At 42.4% G+C, this 25,291-nt stretch overlaps 1 protein-coding gene and 1 long non-coding RNA gene across 11 annotated transcripts in view; one reads left to right on the forward strand and one right to left on the reverse strand.

The window, feature by feature from the left end:
* ctbp2a (C-terminal binding protein 2a) overlaps positions 1-24,348 on the forward strand; it is a 67,978-nt gene extending 43,630 nt beyond the window's left edge. For 2 of the 8 annotated variants that reach the window (XM_053876107.1, XM_053876101.1), the window contains 9 exons: positions 13,517-13,671; positions 18,232-18,376; positions 18,671-18,877; positions 19,090-19,304; positions 19,666-19,796; positions 19,876-20,003; positions 20,588-20,708; positions 20,807-20,884; positions 22,159-22,304. In XM_053876107.1, coding sequence (XP_053732082.1) covers positions 13,517-13,671; positions 18,232-18,376; positions 18,671-18,877; positions 19,090-19,304; positions 19,666-19,796; positions 19,876-20,003; positions 20,588-20,708; positions 20,807-20,873 — 1,169 coding nt within the window. In that variant the 3' untranslated portion in view covers positions 20,874-20,884; positions 22,159-22,304. Of the gene's footprint in view, positions 1-2,187; positions 3,026-13,516; positions 13,672-18,231; positions 18,377-18,670; positions 18,878-19,089; positions 19,305-19,665; positions 19,797-19,875; positions 20,004-20,587; positions 20,709-20,806; positions 20,885-22,158 lie in introns of those variants that run through there. The other 6 variants (XM_053876108.1, XM_053876102.1, XM_053876103.1 and 3 more) reach the window with 4 other exon arrangements.
* LOC128765388 (uncharacterized) lies at positions 1-25,147 on the reverse strand. 3 transcript variants are annotated; one of them, XR_008415870.1, is made up of 5 exons: positions 24,961-25,147; positions 23,731-23,798; positions 19,068-19,256; positions 17,791-18,291; positions 1-17,709 (listed from the first exon to the last, which is right to left on the reverse strand). It is a non-coding gene; the product is annotated as an uncharacterized LOC128765388 (long non-coding RNA). The 3 variants fall into 3 exon arrangements; XR_008415869.1 differs by having other exon boundaries at positions 1-9,251; positions 10,041-18,291; XR_008415868.1 differs by having other exon boundaries at positions 1-18,291.
* Positions 25,148-25,291: the final 144 nt, after the last annotated feature.

Raw genomic sequence — 25,291 nt, forward strand, 5'->3', positions numbered from 1 at the left:
ACTGTACTGTAGATGAACAGTAGATAAATGAAGAATGTGCGCACAGCAATGAAGGAAAAGAAGAGCAGTGTTAGGTGAAGATGAATTTCTCTCCCCTCTGACGGACAGGGAGTCTCCCTGAATTATTCATGCTGAGAAAATGAAATCTTCATGGGTGTTAAGCTGCTGACCACACTGCCTGTTTACGATATGGGTGCAGAATTGGACACTTTATTCGGCCATGTTTTTGAACAATGGTCAAGTAGTAGTAGTAGTGGATAACTCTTGTCAACTGCTGAGAAAACACTGTACAATTCAAATTACATTCACAGTTGGTTTTAGCATTATTTAACTTTAACTTTTCCTTTTTGCTGTCTGGTTACGCAGGGTATTAAAAACTTTGTTATGACCAGCATAATCCAGTAACCCTTATACATGTTAATAAAATAACTGCAGCACTACATGTGGTCATCCATATTACCATGATGGCTGTCAGACTTTGAGGGTGAGATTTAATAGAAGCTGCATTCCTGGCTGGACACTGTCCCAGAATGTTGGTGTGTGTCAGAAGTAAGAAGAAGATATATCAAATTCCGGTCACCAATTTGGAAACGTTCACAGCAGGTTAAGATTAGTAACAGCGAATCGAATCTCTCCACATGGAGAACTAGTGCCTCTGGCTAAAAAGTGTGGCGTGTTGAACATATGCTGAAAGGAATGATGATCAAAGTCATCTATTCACTTCTCCGTCTATTCATCTGCTTGGATTTTATCCTCGTGATGCAGACAACTGCTTTCCATTGTGCTGCTTTCTCATTTGACAGGCTCTTAAAAATCACCTTTGTCTTGGTCACCATTTTGAACGTAGTGTAGTCGGCCTATTTTGGAACCCCAGATACGTAAAAGAAAGCCGTGGATTTATGGATTCTGGATTCCACAGCAAATTAGCATAGTCGAGCCATTACAAGCTCCGAACTTGCAAATATTTCCTCTTCTTAAGTGGTGCATTACATTATTTACTCTGATGCCTGGTGTAGATGGTGTAGGGAGATTAGGTAGTAAATAAATATGGATGAAACACTCACGCTTAAGATTTTATGAAGCAATAGATTTAGCTCAACCTGGAGTAGTTGTGGTGGAGAGGTGGTGCGGGAGTTGAATTTATGTGCTAATACTGATGGTTATAAGGGCATCATTATGCAGATTTTTTACTGGAATTTGGATTGTTGTTTTTGCTTCTTTGGCGGAAATTAAAAGGTGCATTTTTGAGTGATTCAGATTTCTGAATTTTGTGCGGTTTCCTGCATCACAAAACACCCTTATTGAGACATGCGTATGAAGAGGCGTGATTTTGTTCAGTGAAGTCAAGTCATTCCATTGAAATGCACATTAGGTTCCTCCGCTAAGGAGGTTGAGCGGTCAATGGCTAAATCATTAGTTCAACTCGTGTTTCCTGTGTGTTGTGACAGCCAGTGCTGGAATGCTACCGCGATCTGCTGTCCGTTTCAGCTCATTGCTATCAATGATATCGCCAGTGTTCTCAGCAACGCATTTCATTCCGACCCCTACGCTTTGCTCATGGCTGTTTCTCATGTTGGGTGCACTGTTACCATGCCTCTGTTACCAAGTTTAGGACATTACTACACCACCTATAGGCTGGGCATCGAGATGACTACATCAGTGTTGGGTTCGGCAATACTACGTATAATACCCACCTCACTTCCCAAATAATTTAATGGGGAACTTCTGCTCTTTCTTTCATGTACTTAAATGGATGAATTGACCACTGCCTACAAAAAGAAAATCCATGAGCAGAAACTGTTCACATTTCAATGAATTGAATCGGCATCATTGGAGTACTACAGTACCTTTAATTTTCCATGTCACAGGTTTTGCTTACACCTCTTTTTAAATGACATCGTGACATGGCAGACCCCTCCCTCCTCCGACCCCCGATCATTTAGACTTCTTGCCATTATTTGTCCTTTTTCTCTCGTCACTATCATGTAGCAGCAATTGAAATAAAGCATTAAATGGCAAGCATCTCTGCATGAGACCGAGAGTTTGGGAGTGAGAGAGGAAAGGGGGCTGGCACTCTTAAAGAACCATGAAGGCCAGATCACAAATAATAAAACAGAGAGGCAGGGAGGGGGGAGGAGGGAGGTAGAAAGAGGGGTGGGAGGGAAGGAAAATATGTTGAGTGAAGGGGAAGGTCGGCGAGAATGAGAGAGAAAGTCGTACGTGTGCCAGGAGCGCTGCACCCCTCACTGTGACTGCTGCGCTTCAAGGAATTTTTTTTCTTCTCTTTTCTCTTTTTATTTACCTCCCTCTTTCATTTCTCTGCATAGCTGTGCCAGCCATTTGTTTTTTGGTCTTTTCCATTTTTATTCCCCCCCCCTCCTCCCGTTTGCTCTCTCTCCCTTCTTTGCCGTGTATCTCTGTGGCTCGCAACAAAAGGCTGACAGAGTGAGCCTGACGTCTGAATGAAAAAGCCCAAACCTTTTTCGTGAAAGGAGAGAAGCTGGAGCAGCAGCAGAGGAGAGGAAAAGAACAGATACACATAAGTGATCCAGCAGAGAGGACAAGAGCGCAGGAGAGGGGTGATGATTGCCGCCTGAAGACGGATGCAGTTTATTCCGTCTTGTTGGAGATTAGCAGAGTTTTGAGACGTCATTTTTTCCGGCGACTGTAGTCACCATCCTCAGCCCTCAATAGCACACTCCGTTTTTCATCTCCCCCTAGAAGTGCGTGAGGAAACCCTGACTGAGAGAGAAGAGAGAGATGCGGCTTCTGGGCGTGAGGTGACCAAGGAGGACAGATTTGGAAACGCGCTGTGGGGGAACTATTGAAGACGGCAGAGGAAGACAAACAGAGAGAGAGGGAGGGTGGACAGAGGGGGAGGCAGAGAGGTGAGGAGAACCCCCGGGCAAGCGACTGAGAACTCCCCCAGTCTCCTCCAGCCGACTTTATTTATATGCCTCTCCATCACATTTCGTCTGCCATGTGCAGCTCCTGATCACAAGAATGTGGAGACAACACTTTCCAGGCAAGGAGCATGTTTGTCCCTTCATTTGGCGCAAGTGTCTTGTTTTAGTGTGCGACAGCTAAGAATAAAAATCTGTGTACGTTTATGATAGCATGGAGGGAGGAGGGCATTTGGAGGGAGGGAGGGAGGGTGGGGGGGATTGATGGTGACTTGGCTTTGAGGCTAATGAGCCTCTTATGTTCCTGCAATGAAGTGTGTCGCGTGTGTATGTTTGTACGTGTGTGTGCGCGTCGCTAACTAAGTCCATGCTTCCCCTGCAGGAAACAATATGAAAAATACGTAGCGCGACTCTTGTCGGATGTGGCTATGAAAAGGTCAAAGTGCACGGCGCGGAGGGAGGTTAAGTGTCGGTTCACCTGTGAGAGCTGAGATTGGCGTGTGACATTTAAGAAATCTTCTGCTTGAATTGGCTCACACAAGAGTGTTTCTGTTGAATCCAACCGATGTGACCACGAAGCTTTCGTCGCACTTTGTTTTCCCGAGACTTTGAAGTGTAAGCAATATAACGCGTGACCATTTCTAATCGCTGGTGACTTCATTGGGATTCAAACCCACAACCTTCTGCACCATTGTTTGAAACCAGCTTCGGACAAAGCCGAACGACTGTGGGCACTGGGCAGTTGTTGTGCAGGAACCTATTTGCGGTGCATCTTGGGAGGTGTCTGCAGTGGTCAGCACCCGTCTAAAGGTTGAAAGAAGGACAAGCAGTGAACTTGCAACATGCTGATGGGTGATGTAGATGGCTGCTCCTGGTGCTTCAACGCTCATGCTGCTGCCTGTCTAGAATCCTAAGACACCAATTGGTTAGGAGAAGCAGAACTATTCCAGTGTGTTTGCGTTGCCTCCCAGTGCCAGAGTGTTCCCCACCCCTCGCCCTGTGTAGCTGGGACCGGCTCCAGCTGCACACTATACAGTGAATCATGACTGAGTTAGTGGTTTAATAGATATGTCCATGTTGATCCCAAAAAAGTGAGTGTGACAATTCGATTCATATTTCTTCCATCTACCAATTATTTTTAAGAGTAGTATTTTTTTTCCAAGGACAGAATGTATCAATTACAAAATGCAGTGATCAGGAAACGCAGAGAGAATGAATTAAAACCTAGCTATTCTCATGTCATTCTTTGAACTAAACTGTCTTTTTGTTGCCGTGGTATTAATGTAGAAGAAGTAACAGAGGTGATTCTGCACTTGTGCTGTTGGTGTGTGAGTGTGTGTGTGTGTGTGTAAGGCTCTTCCACCACACTGACAGCTGCTTTTGTCTCAGGAGCCCGATTGTTTTGAAGCCTCGCTAGTGAAGCACAAAAGACAACATTTAAAGAGGAGAGTGATGGATGAGTGCTCGTCTTCTGTTGTACGCCGTGTCATGTATTTGTCACCGACACCGCCTGGGATTGCTTTTTTTCCCTCCTCCTTCCCACTGTTGTTGCCCGTGAACCTGTTTTCTCCCGGCTCCTCAAGCCCCCTTAGCTCCCCTCCTGTTAGCAGAACATTCTGGTTGCGATAAGTTTGAAGGAGGAAGGCCGCGGGGGGGACAAACAAAGTCTTTGTGTGTTTGCATGCAGGAACAAGAGATAGAGGCTGGGCAAGCTGGCCGCCGTTAGGGTCCACTGGGGGCCAGGAGGAGGCAGCGCTGCCAAAAAAAGCACCCTCAGATGCCATGGGGATTGTAGACACACAGATAAGCAGAGACTCCCAAGAATATAGGCGCCATGTTCTTTGCAACATTAAGTCACAGTATTATGTTTGTTTTGGTTGATCGAGCGTGTTTTGTTTTTGGTGCTTACCAAGTGTGTGAGTCAGTTTGGGCTTTACAGGATGAAATAGGTTTAGAACTAGGCCCACACTTCCCTCATCTACGTCTCCTGCTGCTGACACACATCTTACCATGTCCTTTAGGTCCTCACTAGGGAGGCATCCAGGAAGCATCCTGACAAGACCCCATCCACCCAATTTTTTTGAAACAGGGTTTCCGCCACATACTTACTAGTGTGCTGCAGCGCCACTTCTTAAATGTGAGCCACTACACCGTCAAAACAAAGACCTCTTTTAAAGATGAAATCTCACATGATCAAACATTAAAATGAAGTGGAAACGTCGAAATAGGCGGATAATACATAACTCATAATGGAGGTGGACATGAACGTGATGGTTTTTGCCGTGTTACTTGCGGAAAAATCCCAAAAGAAACTGCATAATGACTGAAGTCGTGCATTCCAGCTGGACACATGAAGAGACTTCCACATGAGGACGGCTTAGGTTATAGGCAGATTTACTTTTCGTGATTAAAAATTCTTTTTTTTTTCACCCATTTAATAAATAATAGAACGTTCATATTGACTGCCTTCAGTTCCATTTTTCTTTTTTTTTTGCGGGGGAGGATGGGAAGGTGCTGGTATATCTTCTTGTTTCCAGGCTCATGACTCTAGTAGAGCGTAGGCACGTGGCTCAAACTTTTAGCTGAGGTCTTTCTTAACCGCGACTGGCTAAATGAAAAATATACAAGAAGGCCTCCTGAACAGCGAACTTCAGGAGAAAGGAAGCTAACTGTAATGCTGCATACTGTACTACATGCAGTTTGGTAGCAACGAAGCAGCAGCAACTGTTCTCTGGGCACTAGCTCGCTTAAACATATTTCCTTTCATATCGTGTGTACTATTTTATCCTTGCATCAGAGGACAGTGTGGGCACCCTGACAAACTGCAGCATTAACGTTTCAGCAGTTGGAGCTGCAGCAGCTCATCTGTTCGATGGGTCCAAACTCCCCACGAGCCCAGGAAACATTGGAAGCACTCCACAAGAGCAGAAGTTTTGGCAAGCAAAAGGGGACCTGCATTATAATAGGCGGCTAGTCGTAAACCAAAGATGATCGTACGCCTTTTAATTCAGCGGTATTCCTTGACATTTATGAATTATCTACTGCTAGTATTGGAAGTCACAGGATTGGCTTTGAAAAGGGGCAAAATAGACAATAAAATAATCAGATTTTACGTGCATGTTTGTCAGATGAAATGGCTTTTCTGCAAATGTGTGGAGAAGAAGCATTCTTTATCTCCAACATTGTAGGATACAAACAGGCCAGCGCTGGTGAGGACAGAGCAAGATTCATCCAGCAGTGAAGATAAATGAGGATTTGAAGAAGACACTAGAGATTTATGGCAAGTATTCAACACTTGCAGCAAAAATGCTTTTAGATGTAGCATATGCTTTCTGTCCTTTAGAAGACAGATTACAGCATATGTTTTTCTACAAACATACAGCGACCTCTCCTGAACAAAACATTCATATTAATTCAACTATGGTGACACAACTGATACATTAAAGCGCTTGTGAAGTGAATTCTGATAAGTCCCATGCAAGTATCTCTACAAGCAATGTTTTCCTTGGAACACACCCAGAAAACAAGGCAAGATAACATTCTTCTTTTGCTTCTGAGCTTGATCTGGAGAATTGGTACCTTGGACCACCTCTCTTTAAAGTTGGCCCGCTCACCGCAGTGCCCCGGACTTGGGAGTTGCTAAGTAACCACAACCAGCTGTTGGGTCAAAGCCCATTGAGCCCACTTTTGGCTCCATGTCAAGTGGCATTTTTTTTTCTTCTCTAAATTCTTGCTGTGAACTCTGCAACCTTACGGTGGCTGTGACATCACACTGTGTGTGGAAAATCTTCCTCATTTCCTTTTGTTTTTGGACTTGCATTGTTCCACAGTGAGGGAGCGCCCATGGCTTCCAATTCAGGAGCTTTTCAGCACCTTTCCAGTGGAAGCGAAAGTAGCCGGGGAAATAGAGCGCGAAAGAAATAGGAGAGTTTAAAAAAAAGAAGGGAGGAAAAAGTGGTTTGAATGTGTCACTGTGCAGTGAGTGCTGATGCTAGACCGCGCCAGGAGGCTATTAATGGAGATTCGAGATGGCGCGCTACACAATACAGTAATTATTGGGGAAATCATAATGGCACAGGTAAGTTAATACGTCTCAGTATTCCCAAAGTGCACCATTTACCTTTGAGTCTGACTCAAAAACCAGGCGCTGATGAGTGCTTCTGCCAAAAAAAAAAAAAAAATCCTACAGATAAATATGTGAAAATATCGGGTGAATATTGTCAGAAATAAAAAGCTTACAGGAAAACATATAGAGCTGTATTAAAAAAAGAAGATTTTGGCTCTGAGGGTGGATCCTGCGATTTGGTCGGTTGGAATGGAAATCATTTTTTTTCTGAGCTGTTTTCTAAAGCAGTGACATTTAAATGTGACTGTCATCTTCAGCCATGGGAGTCTCAGTTTCATGAAAGCTATTTTGCTTTTGTCCCTCAGACCGCTCAGGCTGATGGATAAATAACCTCTTTACACTTTCTCCTAAGACGATGCTGCCAACACAGAATAAAGTCAGGCCATCAAAAACCTCTTGGGACCGCAAACAACAGTGAAGCCACCTACTGACCTAAAAGGAGGGTGCTATGAATCAATCTGGATGTCTGCAAGGCACCCTTACTGAAGATGTCACTCAAACTAAGAGAGCTCCATCTTCAACCTGTTATCTGTTGCCTGTTCCTGGTGTGGCACTGCTGTCAGCTGGAAAAGCTCCCTTTCCAAAGAACTCTGCAGCTATGTGTCACCGCCAGCTAGTTTTACAGGCGTTGCAGAAGGTATGAACAAAGATGGTTCAAAACTCAGAGGGCAGTTGTTATCTTCCTCTTTTCATTGCGAGTTTAATTCAGGAAATGATTCCTCTTGTTAAACCTCTGACTCGAGGCGCTTGGCTTTGACTCTGGTATCTTTTCCAACATCTCAGCACATTCAAATGAAAGACACAAGATCGTGTTCACTCAAAAAGAGGAATATTTTTGTGATTCTCTTTTTTCCTACTCAAGGGCTGTTGTTGGAATCCGACAGGGCTTTTATTTGTCTGAACATCTGTAATCCATTTGTGGGTTGTTTTTGCTTGGAATGTGCTGGCCAACGCCGCCAAAGTTTTCATACTTCCTGGAGGATGACTGAGCTGTTGATTAGCACCGTCTCAAGAATGATATCAGCTTTTAGTCAGCCCGAGCTTCTCCCCGAGGGATGTCAGAACACACACCATCCCCGCATACATCAGTGGGACCAGGCGATCTGCTGTCACACTCCACACGCTTTATTGTTCCTCAAGCCGTTGGCCTTGTTCCTCCATTACTCTACTGGCTCAAACACAATGCTGGCTATTGTGCAGCGATAAGTACAATAACAAGAGGTTGGCACATGCGGTTTACATTTCTCTCCAAATGATAAACAGCCAAAACTGTCTCACTGACTTTAAGTTGTGTTGTTCAAAAAAAGGTTTCTAAAAGACTTCCACAAATGATGACATTCTGGAGATGCTGCTAAGAATCTGGTAAAAAAAATGGTTGTACCAAGTTGTTGTGTCTCATACTTTAAGGGATTGTGTTGTCTTGTTTCTGTGTTCCATAAGGGCCTGAATTCACAGTTGCAGTCACCAGTTTCTCATCACTAAAGTGTGCAGCTAGACTCTCATGATATAATAACTGAAGCGACTCATGCTAGCTACGTCAACCTAGTTCTTCAATAGTTTGTCGACTTGTTTTGGCTGTTGGGTCTGTTGCTGCTTCATCTTTTTACTTGCTCTTTCATTCAGAATAACAGTTCTGAGAGAGTTTTTTTTTGTTAAGTGAGCACTTGTGAATTAGCTGCTTTTTCAAGAATATGACAAGAAACTTATTGTTTGTGCTAATCTGACCTATCTTCAGTTATTTCCGAAGCTAAATCAGAAGATATGAGGACCAACTGTCTCGACACTAATTATAATTGTTGACGTACGAGTCTGAGTCAGACTCAACAATCGCGAGTCTGATTTAAAGCCTATAAGAGGAGTGGCTTGTCTGCCACTGTTGCACATCAAAGCACTACATTTAAGAAGGAAAACAGATCTTGTTCATCATAAGTCGCAGTGGTCTATTAGCCGCGGGTGCATTGGTGCTGTCTGCGCCGAAAAATGGTCAGTGGTGCACTCGGCTTAAAAATGCATGAAGATCACTTCTAAACTAGTATTGAAAACGTCCAGCATCGAGACTGACTCATGAAACAAACTCACAAATGTTGTGAACTTGAATCATGAGCTCCTCACATCTTCTAATCACATTAAAATGCGCTGTTTACTCTCGTGTCCTAGAAGTTCCGACGCCACAGTTGGTCTCAGCTGCTGCTTCTCATCTGCGGTCCTCCAGGAGGTCGGCTCTGTTGGTGGAGATGTGGGCCAAAACAGCGTATTTTGAGCGCTTTAGCGTAAACAAACACTTGTGATTTCATTGGTTTCTTGTGACAAAGGCCAATAACTTGGCAGCATGACGCTCTTTAGCCTGTAAAAATCCATGTATTAGCCATGCCGTATAAGCCGCAGGGTCCTGACCACAAGAAAAAAAGTAGGTGCTTATAGTCTGGAAATTACGGTAGCTCTCAAGCAGAAAAAGGGAAATGAATAGTAATTGTGTGTGATATGAGGGGAAAAAAACTTCTCTACAGCCACATGCTCTCCACCAGTGGCTGCTGGGGCAGGAAGGCGCTCCCCCACCGAGCGGCTCAACATACATGAATAATTGAAGTCAACCTGCCGAATGTTGCCTCCACTCCCTGACCTTTCCCCTCCCTGACAGAGTTACCTATTTGAAAATGCATTAGGGTCCCAGGAAAAGAGATGGAGACGTGGTCTGGGACGGATTATTAAATATTGTATCTTCATGACATTATTTCGATGCTGGATCACCCACAACATAGGAAGACAGCAGTCAGTTTACACCCAAATGTAACTCCATCATCCAGCGTCATGTTAAAGGACTTTCTCAGTGTAACTTTAGCAGTCGTTCGTCAGGTATCCAAGTCATTAAATCCCCGCATTAAAAAGCTTGTTAGTAGTTCATTATCCAGCCATTCATCATGTGTTTAGTGCGCTGCCACGTTCTGCCTTATTAGGCTGCAGAAGAAGCAATTAGCCATCAGGAAATAATGAATCAACAGTGTTTGACCTACTTCCTACCAGTGACACGGCTCTTCCTGTCACCAGCTGCTGCGGTGTGGCGCTGCGTGTGTGTTGCGTCTCAGCCGTGACGGTGAGCTCAGCTGGGCTGCGAGTGTGAGAGCAGACAAAGAGGTGCGGAGTCACAGCCGGCCTTCTTCCTCAACTCCTGAGTCATCCACATCCACATCCACATCGTGGGGGTCAGCGCGTGCTAGAAGCCACTTGTTGGAGCCAGTGACCTTTTTCTAACAGCATCTGTGGATTAGAATAATGAGATCACAGCTATTATTTGTTCTTATTGTTTCAATGTTATTTCATTTCAAACAATATTTCAGCTTTTTTATCATCGGATACATATTGAATAATGTTTTTAAATGCTGCACTGTTGTTGACAATAACCATTTTTTTTAGTTCATCATCATCATCAAGAATTCAAAAAATAGACTTAGCACAACTACCAAGCACAATTCCAGAAACAGAATCACAGCTACTAAACAAAGATGCCACGACAAAAAAACAGGAAGCAATTGCAATTTTTGTATTATTCCTGATTCAGTTATTGTGGTTGCACTTTATTTATTCTGTTTATTTTGTTTTTTGTTATTGTTGTGGTTTTATATATTTATTTTTGCCGATAAACTACACTTTTTAAAATCCTTTTCCATAATCATTAATGTGCGCCATATTTACATTTACATTGCATGTTTTCATTATAGTCACCATTTGAGGGGAAAAAGATCAGTATTTATGTTTCAATATGTACAAGTATCAGATCATTTGCTAAATAATAATGATTCATGCAAATGTGGTTCCAGCGGCCAGCGCTCAAGCTGATGGAGCAAAAGCAGCAAAGTAGTTTGGAGATGTAGATATCAATAGATGATGCATTGGCAGACTTTGCCATTGTTGTCATTAATTCAGAAGTGGCCAGTGGCTGTTCTAACAATAGACTTTAATGAGTTAATGAACCCTGAGTTGATGATCCTGTATACCATCTCTGTGTTTCAGGATTCAACTCTGCAAGTTTTACAGAGTCTTGCAGTTAAATACAGAACGCATGCGTCCTGGAATATAGGCAGCGGCAAATGAGAACAGATAAAATGTTTATGGCTTCTTTTACTACACATCTAGTTGGCGTCTTACTGACTGAACAAACCAGCAATATGGTGAATCCCCTCTTCTCCAAGGCTTCTATAAAGAGATCCAGAGGAAAGTCACACTGTAATCTTTAGCATCACAAAATGAACATCAGTGAGCTAGAGTGGGAAAAGAAAAGGCAAAACAGTTGGAACCAAACACTACACAGCTCTGACAAACCTTGATTCTTCTGCGCTACAAGTGGAAAGGTTTACAGATGCGACCTAAAGAAGTCATTTGTTCTGAGTATGCGTTTGCTATCCGTCATGCCCTCCTTCCAAAAAAAGAAAAAAAACAGAACTGAAAGCATCATTTTGTTCCATCCGTCAGCATGGCCTGTGTTAAAATGATGGATCGTCCCTTTAACAGCTTTTTAAAAGGTGATCACTTACATCTTACAATACGTCCTTCAAGCTGCTCTGTGGAAAAATGAAATATGAGAGATAATGGCGATAAAAAGCTGGTTCTAAAATTGCTCGACTGCTCTTCAGCACGCTTGTCTTTCACCTATCTGTCTGCAAAATAGACTGACTTTTAGATGAATCATGGCTCCCGTCTACGGTGACTTTTCATCGCCGTCTGGGCTGTAATTTTGATGCTTGCTTCTGTAAAAAATGAGCAGTGCGTTTAACCATACGTTCAGATGAGCAAAAGCTGCATTATTCATTGTGCGTGGTCATGTGATATTTATGTGTTTAGCTTCCTTGATGCTGAAAGATTGTGGTGTCTCAGTGTGTGTGAATTCATAAAGAGGATACCTGAACTCCAGTCAGGTGTCAGCAGACTCTTGGTTGTCAGACTGGTGCTGCCTGTTTCAGCTAACACCTGACCTGGTTAACCACCACGGCTCATTTGAGGATCAGTTTGAGACTCCTTACAGATACTCCAAATGCCTTGTCGCGGTACTCTCCAGTCTCAATAATGTCTTGGTCTCGGTCGGTGTGCTCTTGACTACAACACTAACTTATATTGTTCATCAGTATCACCTGCAGTTGATAGTGGTGGATACATTGGCATCCTTCATACTCAGAGACTCTGCTGTTTTCACTCAAGACTTTCTTGTTGAAAACCTGCAGTCACGTTGGTCATATTGACTGTAATTTCCCTGGTAAGGACCAGTAAAGTAAATCTACAAAGCATTCTGACCAGTGACGAAACTGTGGTGCCAGAAGTGGGATGGTTACGTGAGGTTCCAGGTTCACGCGGGAGAAAAACATTTGAGTCACCAGCCAGAGAGGGAGCAAAATAACTGTCAGACTCTCAACTGTCTCCTGCTATGACTTCATGACTTTACACGTCATCTACAGTAAACCTCAGTCATGACTGGTAAACGTCTGCGTTCTGGCAGTGATCCACTCACGTCTTAAAACGATATAGCTGAAACCCGCCCGAGCCCACGGTGGAGTGACACACCTTTCAAGACAGGACCTTGTTGATGCCAGACATACTATTACTATCTCATCATTTTTTTTTAAGTTGCTTTCATTTGCTTGACTTTTTTCTTTTACTATACACCGAAACATATTGAATTTTTAATCTACTATGCTGCACCTTACGTCCGATCTGATCTCATTTTGAATGTTGCCATCTTGTAGTGGATTGGGATCACAGCTGCCGACAACTGAAACCAACAGAGAGAGAGAGGGAGAGAGAGGGAACCGGCTTGGACATCCTCTCCTGCAGCACAGATGCCACTAAATAAAATATTTCATAATCCTTGCCCAAATCCTCTAATCACCATGACAACAGGCAGCAGGGAGTCAGAGTGCTGGTGTGTGGACACCCCCACCCCCTCCACTTCGTTCTCTTTTTGATCTTTTCTATCTTTCTATTCAGAGGAATTTAAGGGCCGGTTACTTCCTCACCGTCTCTCCTCAAAAAGTCATCTGCGGCATCAGATGGTGAGGCTGCCGAGTCACTGGGAGTATTGACAAAACAACTTTTCTCTGCTTGACACCACACACAAGTGACCAGACTATCTTCTTACAATATGAAGACGTCCAAATTTAATTGATATTTTTTACGTATTGAGTGCGAGTGAACTGAAGATGGCGCAACACACATACACATGCACACGCCTGTGCTGGCTTGTGTGTGGTGACAAGATAATTGAGGTGGTGACCTCATGGGGTGAAAGGACCTGTTGCCTGGTAACAGCATGAGTAACAGCAATGAAGCGGTTGGTCATATCATAACTGCAAACGTGAGAGTGAAATCGACAAGTGGATGTGTCGGTGGATGAGTTGTGTGTGAATTGATGCAGCTCAGGTGTGTTTGGGCCACAGTCCCTCTCTCACTGCATTGTATCTCAGACATCAATATTGAGTCTGCGCTTCTTCTGTCTCTGCAGGTATTCGGCCCCAGATTATGAATGGGCCTATGCACCCGCGCCCCCTTGTGGCGCTGCTGGACGGGCGCGACTGCACCGTGGAGATGCCCATCCTGAAAGACCTGGCTACTGTGGCCTTCTGCGACGCCCAGTCCACACAGGAGATACACGAGAAGGTAGGGCTCAGACGATGGAGCGCTCGCTCGCTAACACCAAGATATTGGCGGGTTTGTTGAAGGACAATAGGTAATAAATATTAAATACATATTAAACCTTAGACCCTCGGGCTGATGCACTACAGGAGTTACAAAATGGAAAACAACTTTGCGGCTGATTGTTCTGCTGAGCATGAGGTACAGCTTTATTGTGCAGTTTGATCAAGCACTAAAAGGTATATAAAAAGTCATTTCCACGCTGTATTGTGTAAGAAAAATAGTATGTCTTTTTTTGTTCCTTGTCAGTGTTCTCCGGTACTGGAAAAACACAAGCGACAACTGTGTGTTTGAGTGACTCAAGTAGCAAAGGATTTTTGATATATCAATGTGGTTGCTAAATAAAGAAATAATGTCTGCGTGAGCATCTTAGTTTTGGAGGTAGTGTAATGAGGGTGAGGTTATATCTAATGGTTTGCTATATCTAAAGGTTTCAAACTTTCCCCGACAAGTATTTTGTGTTTGACTACTTTCGCTGACCACAGTCACATTCCTCCGTCTCGGAAAAGGAATAGAAATGAGAAGAGATCGTAACGTAATGGCTGAAGGTTCCAGACCAGCACACAGCAGCTGTATCAAATGTTGGCGGCAGAATAGTGTGGTTTCATGCATTGATTTATTAAAATTGCTGGGATGACTAGGTATGTCCGAATGGAATATTACAAGAGCCACAATACAGAAATCAATGTTGAAATATAAAAGGAGAAAGAGCTAAAAAAAAAAAGATGATTGGGGAACACATATTAAGTATTAATAAAGTATTAATAAAGCAATACTTAGTAGTAATGCACATATTAATATACAGTTTATTCAAGGAAATAAGTGCGCCCTCATCTAAACAGACCAAACAGATATATTCATTGACATAACTATTTCTAGTTATTTTTCCTTATTTACTTCTGCATTTACTTCCATTTTTTAAATTTATTTATGTATTTTTATTAACTTTTTTTTAAAATAAAAAATAGTTTAATATTTTATAATCATAAGATGGATTCGATTTTGGATGGACTGATGACTAGGTGAGCAGATGGGTGGATGCTAATTGGAGCGACTGGACATGGTGGATAAAACAATTCAGTGCGTTTGCTAAGGGGTTGACACGTGAATTGATGGGTGCGTGTGTTATAACCCGAGAGAGTGTATTGATGGGTCTATCATTGGATTATTGGTAGCATTAATGTCTGCATGAAAGGACTGGTGTGTGTATTTATGGTTGTATAGTGTGTCTGGGGTGAATGGATGAGGATGGATGGGTGAATGACAGGATTCCGGTTCCCACAAAAAATCATATGTAGTGATGAAAACTCAAGACGTGTCAGTGGAAGTGACTTAGGTTCGTATGTGTGGTGAAGTGAATCAGAGTTCCGTGAATGTGATATGCTGTCACTTCAGTGCAGATGCATCCTCATTATCCTCCGACTTCTTTCTGCTGTTTTAATATTATTTGAGCCCACAGGCGTGATCCACTTTCCCACTTCAATTAGACCGCTTCCATGGTGTTGCCTGGTGAAGCAGTGGAGAGAAACAGGAGGCGGACAGTACAAATGTAATCTAATAGTCCTGGTGTTTTGATTTGAGCAAACACAGTGTTAACCAGCCAAGCAAGGTGGTTAGCAATGTGTTCTTCCACTCAGCTCAGTCGTGGGCCTAAATGTCGCCTCACATTTTCAGAACTGCAAGGAACTGCAGCGTCTCAGACATATTTCAGGCTGAGACTGAGTGAGAAAGCAGTGAACTTGTGGCAAAGACTCTTTTTCAAATTCCCGTTTTTCGATGCAAGTGTGGGCCAAATAGATGAGAGCAGAAGTTGATAGATTCTCTTAACAGAACTCTAAAGGCAGGGGATAACTGGGAGCAAAACCTGGGTGAGTAGTAGTAAGCAGCAGTGTGGACTGTTGGGCTGTAAAAGCAAAGAGTCTGAGGCACAACTGGCGGTGAATTAGTGGGAAAACAAGTTTGAAAACTGATTTTTAAAAGTCAAAGAGTTGAGAGTTGTCACTCTAATATGACATTGAGCGTTAAAGTCCAAAACTGAGCTTGTGACAATACCCAAATAAAACTGTGCAGATCACTTTCATGGACCTCAAGTAATAGTAATCTGCAGCTATAACCTGTTCGTGGTGAGACAGAAGTCTTCAAATGTCAATCAAAATGTAAGTTGTTTTCATTCACACATTATTAATTTCAGTGACTGATCTTCAAGTTTGTCTGTCTTTCAAGTGTTAGGAATGAAATGAATGAAGTTATTTCTTTCCTTCTGTTTGACTTTTAAGTGCCTCTTTACATTTCAATATCAATATCCACCGTTTTCATGAAGTGTAAAGTAATATTGATTATCGCTCGGCTGAAGTGCAAGATCGTGACAGCCGACATGCATGAAGGGTTTATTCATCCCGGCAATAACAAAAGAAATCGCCCGGTAATGAAGACAGAGATCTAGATTCTCTCAGAGAAAGAGGAGATCAAGAGTGTGGGGTTGAATGAAGAAATATGTTTCGCTGAATGCCATGGACAGGAAGTTATCAGTATGTTTCAAGCTTTCAATTGAAACTGCTGTAAAGTGGATTGAGAAGGTCAACATGAGGCTGACATAAACTTACTTTCAACTCTGATATAAGTTGAGTGTTGAACCAGGATGACACTAGTATATTCAGAAGTCCTGCAGTAAGTAGTTCTTTCAGTGTATTTCCAAGTGATCTCTGGCTCTATATTCGTATTTTCCATCCCCATGGTTATACAAGGCCCCGTTTGTATTGTGTATCAAACTATGGGTGAGCCTAAAAATCAATCACATATGAATTGCAATTGTCATTTGTTACGATTCAGAATTGATTTAAGATGTCTCCAAATTGATTTAAACTGATTTAGAGCTGTAACTATGCGCAACGTCCTGGCGTCACCACCCAGCCCGTTCTGGCCGTTCTAGCACAGAAATAACCAGAAAACAACGATGGGGGGGGAGGCGCACCTAGCAGTTCCATCTGGGCTAAAGGCTACAGTTTGGCGTCATTTGGCGTTTTGCTGAATGGCCGGAAACACTGAGCTGAATGACGCCAACAGTGCCTGAGCTAGGATCAAGTAGCTAATGTGCTGGCTCGTATTGCAAGGCACCTCCCGGGGATCAGTTTTTTACGGACAGAGCTGTTTGACCGAGAGACTAAAAGAACAGTCACCGGTACAGGCACTTTTCTCAGAATTTTAACATGTTGAAGTGAATATTATTATTATATTTCAATAAAGAGGGGCTTTTGTTTTCCTGTAAGAGACACTTCAATGTCTAATTTGTTTTTCTGTCTTGCAAATTAGTTTCGTCATCAGAAAACATGAAGAAAATTGTTTTCAATCGAGACGTGGATTTTGAATCGGTCATGAGACGGTGAAAGATTCCCACTCCCCGCGACACAGAGAGATCTTTAAATTAAAGCCATGCAGTTTGAAGGTCAGGGTTTTCCCAGTTCTATCCACTTGTAATGCATGGTAAACTGATCATGATCAAAAATACAGTTGAAAGAAACCTGCTATTCCCGGTATAATGAACAATTCTTCCAGTCGTATTCTTGAATTATCTATTGTCACAGATTTGTAATCACCAACTTTTTGCTAATTGCTGTCCTCTTCAGGTTGCTAGGCAACCTTCAGGGATTCTGCCACACAATGAACGGACGCATCAGCACTAGCATAATGAATCCCTGAGCTAAAATACAGAGTAGTGGTCTTAATAAATGTGCCATTAGCATGAGTAAAGGATTAGCTTGTCGTCTTTGTTGCCATATTCATGACCCGCCGCTGCGGTGGATAATAAGCCTCCAATAAGAACAATACGACGGCGAGCGTTGTGTGTGGCGGTGGGCCCGCTCAAGACTGCCGAGGACTACTTTAACTAATGAGCATAATTCAAAACCCATTTGCTCACTCTTTCCACTTCAGCCGGCTCGGCTCGGTTCCCTGATGCTTCCTCACTGGTTCTGTCATTTTTCCAGCCTCGTTTCCAGCCGAACACTGCGCTCAAGCAAACGTGAATGATGTTCAGCAGCAGTTTTAGCATCTAGCTTCAGTGCTCTTCACTTCATTAAAACTCACCCTTGTTACTAGAGTGTAAAATCCAAGTGCTGTTCCGCCAGCAGCTACTTATTATGCTCTCCTGGTTTCTCACTCCACCTTATGGATCGTTCGGCTTCCATTCTTTTGCAGTTTGTATGCAGTCGGAGTGAATTGATTGTGACAAACACCAGCTTGGTAAAGAACTCATTATAAACACTCTAGTATTTTAGAGTGCACGTAAACAAACCATTTGCATTTAGATGAAGGATAGTGCACATTAAAGTGCATCCTGCAGAGTGCGGCCATATTAATGCCCACCACAACATGTCCCTCATACATAATAATATTTGCTCCATCTGAATATGAATGTGGCTGATATTGATTAAGAACAACAATGGTGTGGTCATCATTTCACAAATGCAAATTCCCAAAGCAGAGAAAGGTCTTACTGATGAAGTTTTCCCTTCTGCCCTCCCTCAGGTGCTGAACGAGGCGGTGGGTGCCATGATGTACCACACCATCACTCTGACCAGAGAAGACCTGGAGAAATTCAAAGCGCTGCGCATCATCATCCGCATTGGCAGTGGCTATGATAACATTGACATCAAGGCTGCCGGCGAACTCGGTGAGGAATCCGTCGTAGCAAAGGATTCATCGCCAATTTGAAACGCACATTGACACAACTGCCGGGAGTCATGTTGTATGTTTAAAAAAACAGATCATTTTCATTTCTAATGAAGCTCACATTGATACATTCAACAATAAAAGCACTCTGCTTAATCTATCTGCGTTAAAAAGTTTAAGAGTGTAGTCTTTCCTGAAACTTGATATTAGGCTCTGAAAGGCTGCTCGTTTTATGATCTCAATAAACAATAATTGTAAAAAGAAAAACCTCAAACATTTTTATTCTCCTCCACAGGCATTGCGGTTTGTAATATCCCATCAGCGGCGGTTGAAGAGACAGCCGACTCAACTCTGTGTCACATTCTCAACTTGTACCGAAGAAATACTTGGCTGTACCAGGCTCTCCGTGAGGGCACGCGGGTCCAGAGTGTGGAGCAGATCCGAGAGGTGGCATCAGGGGCCGCCAGGATCCGAGGAGAGACGCTTGGTCTCATCGGGTTTGGTAAGAATCACGATGATTTAACATCCTATTTTGACATTCTCAGTTATGTGAACTCAATGAAGTATAAAAAAAATAATGGAAAAGTTCTTCATAAATCAAAATTTTGATGTGAAGTCTGACAATTAAAAGGTCAAGTGACGTGTCGTCCTAAATTTCTCTGACGCCACAGTAAAAGTCAGGGTTGACTCACCCCCACCGTCTGCTCCTCCCAGGTCGCTCGGGTCAGGCGGTGTCAATGCGGGCAAAGGCTTTTGGCTTCAACGTCATCTTCTACGACCCGTACCTCCAGGACGGCCTGGAGCGCTCACTCGGCGTCCAGCGCGTCTACACGCTCCAAGATCTTCTATACCAGAGCGACTGCGTGTCTCTGCACTGCAACCTGAATGAACACAACCATCATCTCATCAACGACTTCACCATCAAACAGGTCAGGATGCAAAACCTGTCACCAGAGGAGTTTAGACAGTGAAAAAAAGAAACCCTGGAAAACAAGGAAACGATTTGCTTACTTCAGATAACACTCATGAGAACCCAATTTTTAAAAAGGCATCCACAGATACGCTCAGGAACCTCATCATTCTTATCTTCAGGCATTTGAAAACAACACACAATTCCAATATGATTTAGTTGTGTGGGAGTCAGATGCAGTTCAAAACATATATTATGAATATTGAAGCGCCCCCTAGTGATACTGTACTGTCACAATGAAAACAAAGTGGGACACATAAATGTTAACAAATCATGTAATATTCCAGTTTTAATTCAGCATTAAATGAACACATGTGCAGATGCGTCAAGGAGCGTTCCTGGTCAACGCGGCCAGGGGGGGTCTGGTGGACGAGAAGGCCCTGGCTCAGGCACTGAAAGAAGGAAGGATACGAGGGGCAGCGCTGGACGTCCACGAGTCTGAGCCTTTCAGGTTGTTTTCAGTGCTAACTGGTGTGAAAAAAACTGGACCATTACCTTGAATCCTTTTTTTTCTTTTTCAATATTTTTAGCTTCTCCCAAGGGCCCCTGAAAGATGCCCCAAACTTAATCTGCACCCCTCACACAGCCTGGTACAGCGAACAGGCCTCACTGGAGATGAGAGAAGCTGCCGCAACAGAAATACGGAGAGCCATCACTGGTACGCCTTGTAGCATAAACGCTTTCTTTCCCAGCTGTCAGTAAACTCTTGCTATCTCTATCATTTTTTTATAATATGCCCAACAGCGAAGCTTCACTACCAGAGTCTCATAATATTGGTTCCCATGTGAACTTTAAATTAGTTTGTGCCATTTCCTAATGGGCCAGATAGAAGGACTCGCCAGGTCCTATTTGGCCCCCTGGCCTTGAGTTGACACCTGTGGTTGGATGGATCTGGACTATTTTCACCTGGTTGTGGCTTGATATTTTAGTCGTTAGACATGGTAAACACTACCTGAAACTGGAATACCTGGAGTAAACCCATGCAGGCACAGGGAGGGAGCATGATTCAAACCCTGAACCTTCTTGCCGCTGTTAGTATGGTGTAGTCAAGGTAATGAACTCCATTCAGCTGGTGGTTAGGAGGCGGCTGGATGGGAATAAAACATTGTGGTGAGAGAGGAAGCAAACCTCAAACTAGTAAAGAGATGACCAACCTCTTATTATTATTAAGCGCTAACTGATGCGACCGGTGAAAAGCGAGTTCAGAAATCAGCACTGGATTGAAAGACCTTTTTCCCGCAGGTCGTATTCCTGACAGCCTCCGAAACTGTGTCAACAAGGAGTTCTTTATCAACTCCACACCCTGGGGAGTCATGGAGCAGCAGCAGCAGATGCACCCAGAGATCAACGGCGCGGCCTACAGGTAGGAGCTGGACTTGCTGTTGAGCTTTTATTCCTGATCATGAGGTTGGGTTCAGACGATGTGTAGAGACAACTTGATCAACTGCTTCTCTCACACAGCAGAGTCAACCAAACCATGGTACAGGCCATAGCCACAGGGGGGATGCAGGACAAATTATATACCTAAATCTCAAACAGGTAAATGTTCAGGCCATATCCTATAACGTCTAACTGCCCCCACCATCACTCCCTCAAACATCCCTTTCCTCCCTGACACACACACACACTGTATGGATATTGACAAACCTGTGTGCATCTGTGTCGTGCTAGGATTTCTTTTTTTGGTTCGATCCCCAGGTTATGGTGTGTTAACTTAATACACTCTAACAATAGTCACTGTTATTGTCTAGCAATTGTGTGGCGCAATACACACTCCTGCCACTGGAGGCAGCCAACCTGCTGTCGACCCATAGTTTGTGGTGAATTACAGGGTTTTAAAGATTTCTCGTCCTCACTACCGCCCCCCCAGCTACCCCATACTAGAGGGTTAAAGGTTCACCCAAACCTTAAGTGTCAGACATCACGCAGTTTTATTGGGCTGGTGAATTAAGTTCCTGTCAAATAATAAATCAGATACTTTGATTGACTTTTGTGTCTGTTACAGAACAGTTAAACACAGCAAGATTCATCAACACTAACATTTCAATCTAAATATTTTGGGTGAACTCATATTCTATAACAGAAGAAACAACCTGTGTTCGCCAATGTGTCGTATTCCTTGTGTGTTGCTGACGTTTGCAGATGGATCTGTTTTATATCATTTCATCTCATTAATGTTCCTAAACATACTCATTTTTAAACTGTGTTTTAGCAAATTCAGTCAACACGTGTTAACTGTAAAATAAAATAAATAGAATAAAATTTAATAAAATGTCGTCCACAGTCACAGTTGCCAAAAATATAAACAACAATAAGATGTTGTTTATTGTGTACTTTCTAGTGCAGAGACAAATGAAAATTAACAGTAAGTAACATAATAAGGTGGAGATATTTAGGATTTTATGAGATAAAAATGAAAACTAGTAACTGATAAAACTATTTTCACAAACTTGGCAATTGTGTGAATTTACTCTGTAAGAGAAACACACATTTTCTGCTGATTCAAACAGCACTTCTTCTGTGTGACAAACTGAAAGTACATGTAAATGTACTAAAAAGTGAAATAAAATCTATCATAACATAATATATACATATATATGACAATAAGTAAATTAATACATTCAATATAATGAGAAGAAAGAACATGGTTATGAATGGAAAAACAGAGATGATGTATAATAGTAAAACATAATGAATAACTAGGTAGTAAAAATGCTCGTTGAAAAGGGAATAAGCCATTTTAAAATTATGAAGACTTCTTAAATGCCTGGGTGAATTTAAGTTTGACCATTAATTGGCAGTTCTGTCCGCAGGTTTCCTCCCGGCGTGGTAGGCGTCGCCCCGGGTGGGATTCCTGGGCCAATGGAGGGGCTGCTTCCCGGAGGAGTCCCCATCGCTCACACCCTCCCACCAGGCACCCATCCGTCACAGGCCATCTCCCCGAACCAACCGTCCAAACATGGCGACCACATGAGAGAGCACATGACTGAGCCGTAATTCTCCAGCGGAATTCTGGATTCTCTCTCTCTCTTTTTTTTTTTTTTTTGTGGATCAGTGAGTGAGGACGCTGAGGAGACGCCACGCAGCAACAGGACAGTCTAAGATCCCTCCTTCTACCATGTCTGTTTTCGTTGTATTCATTTTTACCTCCTGAGGATAGTTGACGGTGCGTCGTCCCATGAACTCCACGGACACGTTGACATTTTTCCACGTGGCGAACGGAATTCCGATTCTTCAAACGACCTCTCAAACTCGGCTCTGTCGCTTCTCCTTGTCAAGTTTCACCTCGAAATGTTTCTGTTTCTGATTGTGAGTGTACTATATTGTTTTGCAAGTGAACGAAAGTTAATTCATCATAATCATCGTTGCTGAAAATGTTGAATGTAGAATGCTATGTACTGCTCCTGGAAGAAATGCTTTTTTTTGTTTGCTTGTTTTTTTTTTAAGATCAATATGACCCTTCAATACTGAAAAGAAAAGTGTAGCTAGAAGTGGTGTTTTTTTGGCACTTAAATAATTGACATTATATTTTTTGTTTTTCTTTTAAATAAATTTGAAAGAATTGAGATTCATGTGAGATTAAAAAAACGCATTGATATGATTTTTATAATTGAAATATTACTATTATTGTTACATTATTGTTGTTTTGATCTTCAGAAAAAAAGACCTACATTTTAATGATTTAACCAAATATTGCATAAACATGACAATATTACAGCATTTCCTTTAGATATTCTGGACAATGCTTTATTACAAATAAAAGCCTGAATAAAAAAAATATTTGAAATTCAATAAATTCAAGAGAAAAAAGAGCTAGCATCTAAAATTCATTTCATTTTGGGAGGAAAACAATAGTTAGTAAAATAAAAATGAATCTCATTAATTCAAACAATCCCTTTCAGGTCTCAGTATAAGTGAAAAACAACAACAAGACAAACATGAATTACTTCATTTACCCTATTTTCTTTTGTATATTTTAAAGTATCTATATCAAATGTATGTTCTGTTGATGTTCAATGTTTTCCTGTCTGTTAGATTTGTACTCTCCTTGTCGAGTGTTCAGGTGATCATTGTCTTGAGTGAGCGTCCTGTTTTCCTCCTCCACACTCCTCTTCTTCTCTTCATTTTCTCTGCTCTAATGGAACCCTCCGGCGCCACAGGCTGACCCGTCATCCCTGCTCGTACCCGACACGTTAGCGAGAGGAAGCTGCTAGCAAATGGTTTCTAGTGTGAGTGTTTGTATTTGTTTTCTTGTACAAGGTGAACGTTTAGCATTACAGTGCAGCTGGAAACAATAAATAAAACCAACAGTTCTGATTGATGATAAACAGTGTGCATGTTTGCTTCAACTGTCAAATTCGCACATCAATATTGAAATCTCTTACCTTCAGGGTTGTGTTTCAGTTCCCTCTGAATGAGTGTCACCTCCTTCTCTCCTTCCTTGTACAGAAGCCTTTCAAGCAAAAGAAAATTATAATTTCATCTATGTTCAAAAGCAAACTAAAAACAATGAGTAAGTGCTTTGCAAAATAAAAGTCACATCAGGGAGGACTTTCTGTGGATGATGATGTTTGCTGATGATATTGTTGAAACGGACTGAAGGAAAACCTTAAGGGGACTGTAAATAAGAGGAGGCAGGAGGAAGATCATCAATCATCCAAGAACAGTGGACAGAGCTGAAGGAAGAAGCGAGTGCAGGCCGGGTGGAGACAAGTGGCCCCGGTGATCTGCGACAGAAGAGTATCGGGAGAGTGACAGGGAAGCTGTGGCGGAAGTGAATGTGTTGAGGTTCTTGGTGGGAGAGAAAATAAAGGAGGAGACCTTAGCAGATAGGACGTTGAATCCACGCAGAAAAGGGTCAGATCATTTGCAAACATGTTTAGCAGAGATGTGACATAAACAACAAAGGATGTTGGAGATGGAAATACCATGTATAAAAAAAAAAAAAAAAGAACTTTATAGTAATTGAGGAGGATATGTGTGACTATGGAAGATGCAAAGGATCTGTGAACACTTTAAACGTTGGTATATCACTGTATGTTGGAGTGAATGGAATGCCATCATCGTGGTCTGACATGAAAAACAAAAGACAAAGGTTAGTTTATTTCTGATAAGCAATTTCTTAAATTAAATTCTTAAATTAAAATTTCTTACATTTCTTACCCCTGCACAGCAGCTGGCGATAATACAGGCTGAATCCGAGCTACTACTACTACTACTAGAGGGGTTGGACAAAACAATGGACAATACACCTTGAAGCTGTATAAAAACCTTTATAAGGTGTTTTGTCCAAACCCCTTATTACCGTTATTGAGAGTCCAGAGTACACAATTAGAAGAGAACTATCACCCTTTTCAAATGATTAAAACTAATGTTCACAAGCAGCGACCAAACTGTGAACAAAAAATTAATGAAAGAAATATCAAATTAAACTTTAGAATTTGTTTCCACTATCTAGCTAACGATGCTACGTCGATGTAGCATCGTTAGCTCCGGCCACCAGTGACAGTTAATACAGTTTTTTCATGGTTCCACTTTATCCATTTGTCACACATTGCCCGTCAGTCTTGATGGTATTTTTTAAAACTGAAATTAAATCACAAAAATGACCTCACCGTCGATGCCAAACTGGAGTCGCTGCGTCATTCCCCAGCGATCTGTTAGTCGGACACGTCATCTTGTGGCTAAAGGCAGTACTGCAACAACAAACGAAGCCGCCGCCTTTGTAGTATGTTCGCTAGAAGTCTTGCAAGTTCGCCCTGCACCAAAAGGACTGAGCAGCAAAGCATCGGTGACCGTGAACTGTGTTTTCCCCTTGTTTACTGTGACGCACGTTTGAGGACTGAATGGCTACTGAAGTTGTCAGTGTCTTAAACTAAACAGTGAGTGGCTGTTCAATGAGATAAAAACCTTCTAAATGACATGGCGACACCTAAAAAAGAACAA

Source organism: Synchiropus splendidus, chromosome 9 (assembly GCF_027744825.2).
Source record: "Synchiropus splendidus isolate RoL2022-P1 chromosome 9, RoL_Sspl_1.0, whole genome shotgun sequence".
NCBI classification, from domain to species: Eukaryota; Metazoa; Chordata; class Actinopteri; order Syngnathiformes; family Callionymidae; genus Synchiropus; species Synchiropus splendidus.